Source organism: Lucilia cuprina, chromosome 2 (assembly GCF_022045245.1).
Source record: "Lucilia cuprina isolate Lc7/37 chromosome 2, ASM2204524v1, whole genome shotgun sequence".
Classification (NCBI taxonomy): Eukaryota; Metazoa; Arthropoda; class Insecta; order Diptera; family Calliphoridae; genus Lucilia; species Lucilia cuprina.
Genome location: NC_060950.1, coordinates 64,931,401 through 64,943,295, shown reverse-complemented (window position 1 = coordinate 64,943,295; position 11,895 = coordinate 64,931,401). Strand labels below are relative to the sequence as shown.

Below are 11,895 nucleotides of genomic sequence, written 5' to 3'. Positions count from 1 at the left end.
ACTAAAACAGAACTAGAACAGATCTAGAACAGATCTGGAACGGAACTAGAACAACTAAATTAGATCGAAATTGAGAAGTAGATATATGTATTTGTTTACAAATATCTCATTAATGCCCCATTTATAAACGAGGTTTTCGCCAATTCATGTCACACTGTTTGAATTTTAAAGCATTATCTCAAACACCCTGTTAGTAAAGACACTACAAGTTTGCTTGTTTAGGTTTGTGAATTAGATAAGTCTAACAACAATGCCGACATAAGCAAATAATTCCGATGTTAGTTTAAATAAAATTCAATAGATGGCGCTAGCGGATTCAAAAATGATTACAGATAACCAATTGAAAATAGTTGTAAGTTAATGTATTAACGTGTAACCACTTAATGGTTTATGGCAATAAACTTATTAAAAATAACATAAATTTTATTTAACAAAACAAGTGTTAAAACAGATTAGGTTTTTTACGTAAAAAATTTTTTTGTTTAAGGAAATTGTTAGAAAAACCCTTATCAAACACTTGAAAAAAGTATGATAGTAGAAATCACCTGTTAAACTATTTATAGTTATTTAACAAAGCTTTATAAATTATTTTCGAGATTATCTTATTGAATAATAAATCTTAGAGATTTTTTAAATCTTTTCTAATCGGCTTAAATTTATTTTATTGCTTTATCACATTATTTGATTTTCTAATAAAAATATTTCATATAATCTGAATCCTCTGGTGGGATACAGGGTACAGGTTCACTTTCACCACTACCGCCACCACCCAACATACCCAATAGGTCGGAAAGGCTCATGTCACTCAACATATCATTGACAATGGGAACCACCATGCTGTTAGTTAATTCAGCCACTTTGTTAGTGTTGTCATTCACAGCCAACATAAACCATTCCTCAATGATGCGGTTTAATTTTCTATTAATAATAGGGATCTTAGACAAACCACCAATTTCCGACTTAACTTCACCCAAAGAAACATAAACACTGAATTCCTTCAGAGTCAATTTACCGCTGATTAGACCCAAATTATATTTAATCACACCCCAAACAGTAAGGTCCTTGAGGGCAAACTTAGCAGGTCCAGAACGTTTAATACCCTTATTATCTCTGGCAGTGGATAGTTCATAGTCGGTATTGAAGTAAACATGATTCCAGTTGAATTTGAAATTGACACGACTAAAAATGGGACTGACTTTGAACTCGACAATATCAAAATCATTTAAACCATCCAAACGGAAGTTATTGATTTCACCAAAAGCTTGAACGGCCGAATTGTCAATGGCAATTTCTTGGTGAGCAATCTTCAAGGGAGCCAAGGGTGGGATACCCAAGCCGGGGAAACCGCAAGGCATTTGTTCCTTGGCCGCTTCAATAGCATCAACCACCTGACTGGAAATGGAACGTGCTTCAGCTAGAAGGTAAAAACAACAATAAGCTTCATGTCACTTCATTTCAATTTGCCACTTTCAACTCACCATTAGCTATTTCCTCATATTCTCCAGCCAAAGCTAAAGGCATTAAAGCCAACAAAATTAATAAGTATTTCATGTTTGTTTCTTCTTTGTATGTTCAAAGTTTACTTAACGAGCTTAGAGACTAAACTAAACTATTCTCCGATTATTTGTACATTTTTATGCAAAATGCGAAATATTGTACCTTTAATCGTAACGGAACTCAAGAAAATCCCTGATAATCTTTTCGCTTATATATACAAAACAATGTACGATAATTCTAATCGGATAATAATTATAAGTGTTATAAATATATGTTATCAATTTTATATGAGCGAAACCCAAAAAAGTTTAAAGTTTAAAAATAATTGCAAAAAAGATCAGAAAAACAGAACTAGATCCAAACTAGAACAGAATTGTATGAGAACTAGAACAGAACTAGAACAGAACTAGAACAGAACTAGAACAGAACTAGAACAGAACTAGAACAGAACTAGAACAGAACTAGAACAGAACTAGAACAGAACTAGAACAGAACTAGAACAGAACTAGAACAGAACTAGAACAGAACTAGAACAGAACTAGAACAGAACTAGAACAGAACTAGAACAGAACTAGAACAGAACTAAAACAGAGCTAGAACAGAACTAGAACAAAACTAGAACAGAACTACAACAGAACTACAACAGAACTACAACAGAACTACAACAGAACTACAACAGAACTAGAACAGAACTAGAACAGAACTAGAACTGAACTAGAACTGAACTAGAACTGAACTAGAACTGAACTAGAACTGAACTAGAACTGAACTAGAACTGAACTAGAACTGAACTAGAACTGAACTAGAACTGAACTAGAACTGAACTAGAACTGAACTAGAACTGAACTAGAACTGAACTAGAACTGAACTAGAACTGAACTAGAACTGAACTAGAACTGAACTAGAACTGAACTAGAACTGAACTAGAACTGAACTAGAACTGAACTAGAACTGAACTAGAACTGAACTAGAACTGAACTAGAACTGAACTAGAACTGAACTAGAACTGAACTAGAACTGAACTAGAACTGAACTAGAACTGAACTAGAACTGAACTAGAACTGAACTAGAACTGAACTAGAACTGAACTAGAACAACTAGAACTGAACTAGAACTGAACTAGAACTGAACTAGAACTGAACTAGAACTGAACTAGAACTGAACTAGAACTGAACTAGAACTGAACTAGATATGAACTAGAACTGAACTAGATATGAACTAGAACTGAACTAGATATGAACTAGAACTGAACTAGAACTGAACTAGAACTGAACTAGAACTGAACTAGAACTGAACTAGAACTGAACTAGAACTGAACTAGAACTGAACTAGAACTGAACTAGAACTGAACTAGAACTGAACTAGAACTGAACTAGAACTGAACTAGAACTGATCTAGAACTAGAACTGAACTAGAACTGATCTAGAACTGAACTAGAACTGAACTAGAACTGAACTAGAACTGAACTAGAACTGAACTAGAACTGAACTAGAACTGAACTAGAACTGAACTAGAACTGAACTAGAACTGAACTAGAACTGAACTAGAACTGAACTAGAACTGAACTAGAACTGAACTAGAACAGAACTAGAACTGAACTAGAACTGAACTAGAACTGAACTAGAACTGAACTAGAACTGAACTAGAACTGAACTAGAACTGAACTAGAACTGAACTAGAACTGAACTAGAACTGAACTAGAACTGAACTGGAACTGAACTAGAACTGAACTGGAACTGAACTAGAACTGAACTAGAACTGAACTAGAATTGAACTAGAACTGAACTAGAACTGAACTAGAACTGAACTAGAACTGAACTAGAACTGAACTAGAACTGAACTAGAACTGAACTAGAACTGAACTAGAACTGAACTAGAACTGAACTAGAACTGAACTAGAACTGAACTAGAACTGAACTAGAACTGAACTAGAACTGAGCTAGAACTAAACTGGAACCAAACAGAATGAAATCTTTTATTGTATTTACAATTTTATAAAAATTTTTCCGTTTACGAAGATTTTAAAATTCTTCCTTGTTTTTGAACTGAATGTCCATTAGAGCAATAACTCTTCAATAGGCAAAATTTTCGAAATTACATTTTAACCAAGCCAATAAATTTGGTCATATTTAAAAAAAGAGCAAAATTAAAAGCTAATCTCTTAGAGTAACTAAGTAGAAAATTTAACTATAAAAAGAGAATATGGCGAAAAAAAACTCTTTAAATAAGGAAAGTTAAATAAATAAAACTAAGAAGACATACAAATTTAAGATAAGTCAAACACAATTGTAACCACGGACGGCTTTTATGTAAACTTTAAAAATATCCCGAAAAACAACAAAATTTTATCAGTCTATAAAAAAATTATCGTTCATTTATTTATTGCAATCATTTTTTTTTTTTGTTTTCAAAATCCAAAATTTATGCTTCTACTGGGGGAATACACTTAATCTTTTCACCTTCACCACCACTACCGCCAACCAAATCGCTCAATTTAACTTCTTCCAAAACACCATTAACCATGGGCAAAGCCAAACTTTCAATGTTTTCGGAAATCAAATCTTCATTCTCATTGATAGCCATCTCAACAGCTTCTTCTAAAACTTCATTCATCTTATGGTTAATAGCTCCTTCACCCAAAATACCCTCAATATCGGAATCAACATCACCAATACGAGCACGAACTTCCAATTTCTTCAACTTCAATTTACCAGAAATAACACCCAAAGAGTACTTAATGTTACCCCAGATGTGCATATCCTTAATGGCGAATTTAGCGGGACCAGCACCGACCATGTTAATGGTGAAACCTGCCTTCTTTAACATCAATTTCAAATCATATAAAGTGTCAACGTTGACATTGTTGAAAATGAAACGGAAGGTAACTTTGCTGGTAATGGCATTAACTTTCATTTCGGCAATTTCGAAATCGTTTAAACCATTCAAACGGAAATTGTCGATAGTACCGGATAGACGGAGAGCGGGGGTATCAATGTTAACATCCTTGTGAGAGACACGTAGAGGAGCCAATGGGGGAATACCCATGCCGGGGAAACCGCAGGGCATTTGATCGCGCAAATCTTCAATGGCTTCCACCACAGTACTGGAGATGGAACGGGAGGCTAGAAATTGAGAAAGAAGAAAATTTATAATAAATATAGTGAGAAGTCTCTGGAGATGATATTGAAGAGATCTTCCCATAGTAGTAAAAGTTGCTTTGTTCAAGACAACTTTTCTAGAGAAAAAGTTGCTTTGTTCAAGACAACTTTTCCAGAGAAAAAGTTGCTTTGTACAAGACAACTTTTCTAGAGAAAAAGTTGCTTTGTACAAGACAACTTTTCTAGAGAAAAAGTTGCTTTGTACAAGACAACTTTTCTAGAGAAAAAGTTGCTTTGTACAAGACAACTTTTCTAGAGAAAATGTTGCTTTGTACAAGACAACTTTTCTAGAGAAAAAGTTGCTTTGTACAAGACAACTTTTCTAGAGAAAAAGTTGCTTTGTACAAGACAACTTTTCTAGAGAAAAAGTTGCTTTGTTCAAGACAAATTTTCTAGAGAAAAAGTTGCTTTGTTCAAGACAACTTTTCTAGAGAAAAAGTTGCTTTGTACAAGACAACTTTTCTAGAGAAAAAGTTGCTTTGTACAAGACAACATTTCTAGAGAAAAAGTTGCTTTGTTTAAAAAAAACTTTTCTATAGCTGAAGTTGCTTTGTATAAGACAACTTTTCTAGAGAAAAAGTTGCTTTATACAAGACAACTTTTCTAGAGAAAATGTTACTTTGTACAAGACAACTTTTCTAGAGAAAAAGTTGTTTTGTTCAAGACAACTTTTCCTTAGATAAAGTTGATCTGTTAAAGACAACATTTCAATGAGAAAAGTTGCTCTTTTCAAGACAAATTTTCAATGGGAAAAGTTGCTATGTTCAAGACAATTTTTCGATGGAAAAGGTTGCTTTGTTCAAGACAATTTTTCTAGAGAAAAAATTGCTTTGTTCAAGAAAACTTTTCTAAAGAAAAAGTTGTTTTGTTCAAGACAACTTTTCTAAAGAAAAAGTTGCTTTGTTCAAGACAACTTTTCTAGAGAAAAAGTTGCTTTGTACAAGACAACTTTTCTAGAGAAAAAGTTGCTTTGTACAAGACAACTTTTTTAGAGAAAAAGTTGCTTCGTTTAAGACAACTTTTCTAAAGAAAATGTTGCTTTGTTCAAAACAACTTTTCTAGAGAAAAAGTTGCTTTGTTCAAGACAACTTTTGTAGAGAAAAAGTTGCTTTGTTCAAGACAATTTTCTAGAGAAAAAGTTGTTAGGTACAAGACAACTTTGTTGCTTTGTATAAGACAACTTTTCTAGAGAAAATGTTGCTTTGTAAAAAACAATTTTTCTTTAGATAAAGTTGCTCTTTTCAAGATTACTTTTCTTTATATAAAGTTGCTCAGTTCAAGACAATTTTTCTTTAGATAAAGTTGCTCGGAAAAAGACAACTTTTCTCTCATATAGAAAAAGTTGCTTTGTACAAGACAACGTTACTATATGTCTGCGGTTAAGGCAACTAGTTTTCAGTAGAACACTTGAGAAACATACCAAATGGATCCACATTTTGGGTACCGGCAGCAATGGCCACCAAAGCCAACAAACAAATAAAGATCTTCATGTTTTTTTTTTGTTGTATACAAGAACTGTTCGTTAATGTTACAGTTAGAATACTACTTTCAATAAGCCCTATAGCAGAGCTTTTATAACAGATCCCTAAGAATTCTAATAAAACTCGCAACAAACAATAAACGATAAGATTTAGAAATTTAACAACAAGCTACCGTGACAGAGAAAACGGAAAAAAAATATATATATAATTTTTGTTCGGGTCCAACTCCTTATTAAACTGTCTTATCTATTCATATTTTTTTTATTATAGAGGTATTATTTTTGTGTTTTTTTTTAGCATTTGAAAATTATTAGCGATTATAGATATCAATTTTAATTGTTTCATAAATCATTTGCTAGCACTTAAAAGAAATCAAATAAATTGATTATTAAACTCGTAAAAGATATTGGCACAATCAAAGGGGGGTCTCTAACTGAAGAGCATTGTTTTTGAAACGATTTATAGTGGGACCACTTAAAACTTGTTATATTTAGTGAAATTTTGTTTTTAGATTTAATATTTGGCTTTTTTTAATAGTTTTTTTTTCTATACTCTCTATATATCTCTTACGATTTTGATTTATTAAAAGATATATATTTTTAAAATTAGTTTTTTAACTATTGTTATCATATGTTCTAGAATAGGTATTATTTTCCTGTATTAAATATTTTTTATTCTAGATTTCCGTTACACCTGCAGATTTTATTAAAGCATTTTGCTTAGAAATTATCAAATTCAATTTTCCAACAGGTGTTCATATTGGTTTAGTGTTATCTGTTGCAAGTTGGGAAATTTGTTTTCATTAAAACGAAAAAAACTTTGATTTATTAATAGTTTTTCTATATGTTAATTATTTCATAAAATCATCAGCCGACAAAAAATTTTTAAGACTTTAGTTTAGATATAAAATAAATAATTTTTGCCAGTGGCAAAATAATTTGCAAATTTTGCATATCAGCCGGATAACATTTTTTTAATTTTTATACCCACTATCAAAAAACAGGGGGGGTGGTATATTATTTTTGTCATTCCGTTTGTAACACAACGAAATATTGATCATAGACCCACTAAAGTATACATATTCTGGGTCTTTATTAAATTCTAAGACGATCTAGACATGTTCGTCATTCTGTTCTTCCGTCTGTCTGCTAAAATCGCGATAGGGACCTCACGGGAGATGCTGGGCAATTGAAATTTTGCATAAATATTCTTTATAGGTAAGGTTTGTTTGGTATAGCGGCATTAGCGATCCATGTTTTCGGATAGCCCCCATATATGTGGACCCCGAAAAACAGCTTTAATCGAGTATGGCGATGAAATTCGACATATATAAATAAGTTCTCTACAAAATTTTATGCGGATCGATCTATAATTGACCCAACCGCCCATATAAGGTCCCATTCAAAAAATGTCTTTAACCCTCATTACAAGCTTTGAAATTTGAGTAAGTCTCTTAGAGCAAAAATTTATTTATCACATTATATGCGAACCGGTCTATAATTGATTGACCCAACCCTCCAAAAAGATCCCCTTTAGAAAATTACTTTTACGCTCATTAGTTTTGTTCTAGTTCTGTTCTAGTTCTGTTCTAGTTCTGTTCTAGTTCTGTTCTAGTTCTGTTCTAGTTCTGTTCTAGTTCTGTTCTAGTTCTGTTCTAGTTCTGTTCTAGTTCTGTTCTAGTTCTGTTCTAGTTCTGTTCTAGTTCTGTTCTAGTTCTGTTCTAGTTCTGTTCTAGTTCTGTTCTAGTTCTGTTCTAGTTCTGTTCTAGTTCTGTTCTAGTTCTGTTCTAGTTCTGTTCTAGTTCTGTTCTAGTTCTGTTCTAGTTCTGTTCTAGTTCTGTTCTAGTTATGTTCTAGTTCTGTTCTAGTTCTGTTCTAGTTCTGTTCTAGTTCTGTTCTAGTTCTGTTCTAGTTCTGTTCTAGTTCTGTTCTAGTTCTAGTTCTGTTCTAGTTCTATTCTAGGTCTGTTCAAGTTCTGCTCTAGTTCTGTTCTAGTTCTGTTCTAGTTCTGTTCTAGTTCTAGTTCTGTTCTAGTTCTGTTCTAGTTCTGTTCTAGTTCTGTTCTAGTTCTGTTCTAGTTCTGTTCTAGTTCTGTTCTAGTTCTGTTCTAGTTCTGTTCTAGTTCTGTTCTAGTTCTGTTCTAGTTCTGTTATAGTTCTGTTCTAGTTCTGTTCTAGTTCTGTTCTAGTTCTGTTCTGTTCTAGTTCTGTTCTAGTTCTGTTCTAGTTCTGTTCTAGTTCTGTTCTAGTTCTGTTCTAGTTCTGTTCTAGTTCTGTTCTAGTTCTGTTCTAGTTCTGTTCTAGTTCTGTTCTAGTTCTGTTCTAGTTCTGTTCTAGTTCTGTTCTAGTTCTGTTCTAGTTCTGTTCTAGTTCTGTTCTAGTTCTGTTCTAGTTCTGTTCTAGTTCTGTTCTAGTTCTGTTCTAGTTCTGTTCTAGTTCTGTTCTAGTTCTGTTCTAGTTCTGTTCTAGTTCTGTTCTAGTTCTGTTCTAGTTCTGTTCTAGTTCTGTTCTAGTTCTGTTCTAGTTCTGTTCTAGTTATGTTCTAGTTCTGTTCTAGTTCTGTTCTAGTTCTGTTCTAGTTCTGTTCTAGTTCTGTTCTAGTTCTGTTCTAGTTCTGTTCTAGTTCTGTTCTAGTTCTGTTCTAGTTCTGTTCTAATTCTGTTCTAGTTCTATTCTAGATCTGTTCTAGTTCTGTTCTAGTTCTGTTCTAGTTCTGTTCTAGTTCTGTTCTAGTTCTGTTCTAGTTCTGTTCAAGTTCTGTTCTAGTTCTGTTCTAGTTCTGTTCTAGTTCTGTTCTAGTTCTGTTCTAGTTCTGTTCTAGTTCTGTTCTATTCTAGTTCTGTTCTAGTTCTGTTCTAGTTCTGTTCTAGTTCTGTTCTAGTTCTGTTCTAGTTCTCTTCTAGTTCTGTTCCAGTTCTGTTCTAGTTCTGTTCTAGTTCTGTTCTAGTACTGTTCTAGTTCTGCTCTAGTTCTGCTCTAGTACTGTTCTAGTTCTGTTCTAGTTCTGTTCTAGTTCTGTTCTAGTTCTGTTCTAGTTCTGTTCTAGTTCTGTTCTAGTTCTGTTCTAGTTCTGTTCTAGTTCTGTTCTAGTTCTGTTCTAGTTCTGTTCTAGTTCTGTTCTAGTTCTGTTCTAGTTCTGTTCTAGTTCTGTTCTAGTTCTGTTCTAGTTCTGTTCTAGTCTGTTCTAGTTCTGTTCTAGTTCTGTTCTAGTTCTGTTCTAGTTCTGTTCTAGTTCTGTTCTAGTTCTGTTCTAGTTCTGCTCTAGTTCTGTTCTAGTTCTTTTCTAGGTCTGTTCTAGTTCTGTTCTATTTCTGTTCTAGTTCTGTCTTAGTTCTGTTCTAGTTCCGTTCTAGTTCTGTTCTAGTTCCGTTCTAGTTCTGTTCTAATTTTGTTTTAATTCTGCTTTGAATATGTTCTATTTCTCTTCTCAATTCAGTTTTAAATCTTTTAAGTGAAAAGTTGTTTGAATTAAAAATCCTTTTTCTATAGACAACTTTTTTTATGAAAAATTATGTGAATCGAAAAAGCATTTTCTATAGAAAATTTATTTTAATCAAATAAAATTTAAAAAAAGTAACGGAAATCAAAACAAAAATATCAATTTTTTCCATAAATAAAAATCTTATTTCCCCCCAAAAGTGTTTTAATTTAAAAACATTTTTTGATAACATTTGATTAATATCTCCCCCCCATAGGTGAGACTCTAGCATATTCAAATCTGATAGTGCATTGTACTTAGTTTGTACTTAAAAAAGAATATTGAATTTAAATTAAAAGTTTTGATTAATTTTATTATGTTTCGAAGCGGAAAAAATCAATTTTAGTTAAAGGAAATTAATACTTGATGTTTTTCCTGAATAAGATTTTGATTAAAAATTTTCCTTGATTTGCATTTTTAAAGAATTTATGTAATTAAAATTAATTGTTTAAAGTATTTTGCTGGAATAAAGTTTGTGGTTGGAGCAACTAAATAAAGAGAGAAATGAGAGCTTAAAGAGAGCTTAAACAGAAGTTGCTTTAAATCAGCTGTTGTGTTGATAATTGTTTGCTGCAACTAAGTATTGTTAGGGTAACTAAATTTTCGAACATAATGCTTTTTTATTTCGTTTGATTTGTCTGTCTATATCAAATAGCCGATTTGTTCATTATATAGAACTGCAATTAAGCAAGTGTTTTGCACTTGATTATTTGATTTATTTGCTTTTTGTTAAAGATTATCTGACCCGTTTTACCAATTAAATGATTTTTAAAGTACGTAATCCATCCAACCATATCTTGGTCAAATTTTCTAGTTCCATTTTTTTTTAATTATTATTTTTATTTTATTTTATTATATTTGTATTTTAATTGAACGATTAGATTATATATATTTTTTTGTTCGTCAACATACTTTTATTATCTCTTTTGATCGCCTTAACGATTTTGATCGTTTCTATAAATAATTTATATTGAAAAACATCATAAATTAAGTGTAAAATTGTCCGATTAGTGTCCGAAATAATCATCGTAATAATCAAGTGTTTTTGACAAGAGTATAAAAGCGTGTGTAAATGTCTCATAAAATAAAATTTATTAGTTTTTTGGAGCTGGTGAGAAGAACACAAAGAAAATCTAAAAAAGAATTTTTGTAAAAAATTAAAATGAAATTATTTGTGGTATTTGCGGCTTTATTGGCTTGCGTAGCGGCCTATGAGGTAGAATTGTTGACCGAACAACAATGGGAGCAATTTATGCAGGATGAGAGTAAGTATTGTAAAAGAATTTCAGAACGAAGTCTATTTCTTACACGAAACTCCTTAAATTTTAGATATTGAACCCGAAACCAGGGGTTTGATTTTAAACTCTCAAGCCAAAAAGGCTGTTAGAAATGCTCTACAACAAATGCCCTGCGGTTGGCCAGAATATGGTATTCCTCCTTTGGCTCCCTATACCAATCCTGATTTGGAAGTCCATTTAGCCAAATCTGTAGTAGAGTAAGTATCTTACAACGGCATCTTCCCCCAAAAGAAATCTCCTTAAATTTCCCTTTTTTCCAGTGCCCTCGTTCAAATGATTCGCTTCCGTTTCGATGGTTTGGATAAAATGGAAATCAGGAAATTAAAAGTTTCCTACACTTTCAACAAGAAAGTTAAATTCCATTTCAATTTCCCCGTTTTGAAGGCCACTGCTTCGCTCATGAACACCGATGCCTTTTTGGATACCATGAAACAGTTAGGCTTATCCGTACGCTACGAGGGCAGTGGTCCTCTTGAATTCTCTTTGCAAAATCTTTCCATTGAGGGTCAATTCAAATATAAAATGCCCTACATTTTCGGTTCCATTAAGATCTATAAATTCCAAGCTGTTGTTACTTTGGGTTCGGCCACCTCTAATATTGGTGGTATTTTGGGTAATGGCAAATTGAATAGATTGGTCAACGATCAAATTGAGGATTTGGTGCCATCGTTCATTAACGGTAATCAGGCTAAGATAAGTGCCATGATTGAGGAGAACTTTGTGCCTCGCGTAAATGCCATGATGAAGGGTAAAAAGATTTGGTATATGTTGGGTCAGTTGGGTGGTTCGAGCAAAAAGTGTGAGGCTCCTCCAGCTCCCTGGTCGAATGAGATTTGAAGAAAATTTGAAATGCGAATGGTGATATGAAATAAAGGAATTTATTAAAGTTTAAATATAAAATGTGGTTTAATTTTCCAATCTTATTTAGTTTTGGTTCTAGTACTGTTCTAGTTCTGTTCTAGTTCTGTTCTAGTTCTGTTCTAGT

The 11,895-nt window shown here is 32.7% G+C and overlaps 3 protein-coding genes across 3 annotated transcripts; 1 reads left to right on the top strand and 2 right to left on the bottom strand.

The window, feature by feature from the left end:
• Nucleotides 1–645: 645 nt before the first annotated feature.
• Nucleotides 646–1,610, bottom strand: LOC111688878. Its single transcript, XM_023451385.2, has 2 exons — nt 1,479–1,610; nt 646–1,414 (listed from the first exon to the last, which is right to left on the bottom strand). Exons 1-2 carry the CDS (start codon nt 1,549–1,551, stop codon nt 690–692), a joined length of 798 nt encoding a protein of 265 aa, XP_023307153.1. The 5' UTR covers nt 1,552–1,610; the 3' UTR covers nt 646–689.
• A 2,241-nt stretch (nt 1,611–3,851) lies between these two features.
• On the bottom strand, nt 3,852–6,218 carry LOC111689835. Its single transcript, XM_023452300.2, has 2 exons — nt 6,076–6,218; nt 3,852–4,619 (listed from the first exon to the last, which is right to left on the bottom strand). Exons 1-2 carry the CDS (start codon nt 6,143–6,145, stop codon nt 3,919–3,921), a joined length of 771 nt encoding a protein of 256 aa, XP_023308068.2. The 5' UTR covers nt 6,146–6,218; the 3' UTR covers nt 3,852–3,918.
• Nucleotides 6,219–10,542: 4,324 nt separating this feature from the next.
• On the top strand, nt 10,543–11,810 carry LOC124421419. The gene is made up of 3 exons (XM_046956579.1): nt 10,543–10,877; nt 10,942–11,107; nt 11,171–11,810. Exons 1-3 carry the CDS (start codon nt 10,775–10,777, stop codon nt 11,745–11,747), a joined length of 846 nt encoding a protein of 281 aa, XP_046812535.1. The 5' UTR covers nt 10,543–10,774; the 3' UTR covers nt 11,748–11,810.
• Nucleotides 11,811–11,895: the final 85 nt, after the last annotated feature.

What these genes read in the sequence shown, in the direction of transcription:
- LOC111688878 (XM_023451385.2), bottom strand. Translation starts at nt 1,551, where the DNA reads ATGAAATACTTATTAATTTTGTTGGCTTTAATGCCTTTAGCTTTGGCT. An exon ending in ATATGAGGAAATAGCTAATG is followed by an intron (nt 1,415 to 1,478) that starts GTGAGTTGAAAG and finishes TTTACCTTCTAG; the next exon opens with CTGAAGCACGTTCCATTTCC.
- LOC111689835 (XM_023452300.2), bottom strand. Translation starts at nt 6,145, where the DNA reads ATGAAGATCTTTATTTGTTTGTTGGCTTTGGTGGCCATTGCTGCCGGT. An exon ending in CCAAAATGTGGATCCATTTG is followed by an intron (nt 4,620 to 6,075) that starts GTATGTTTCTCA and finishes CTCAATTTCTAG; the next exon opens with CCTCCCGTTCCATCTCCAGT.
- LOC124421419 (XM_046956579.1), top strand. Translation starts at nt 10,775, where the DNA reads ATGAAATTATTTGTGGTATTTGCGGCTTTATTGGCTTGCGTAGCGGCC. An exon ending in GCAATTTATGCAGGATGAGA is followed by an intron (nt 10,878 to 10,941) that starts GTAAGTATTGTA and finishes CTTAAATTTTAG; the next exon opens with ATATTGAACCCGAAACCAGG. An exon ending in TTAGCCAAATCTGTAGTAGA is followed by an intron (nt 11,108 to 11,170) that starts GTAAGTATCTTA and finishes CCTTTTTTCCAG; the next exon opens with TGCCCTCGTTCAAATGATTC.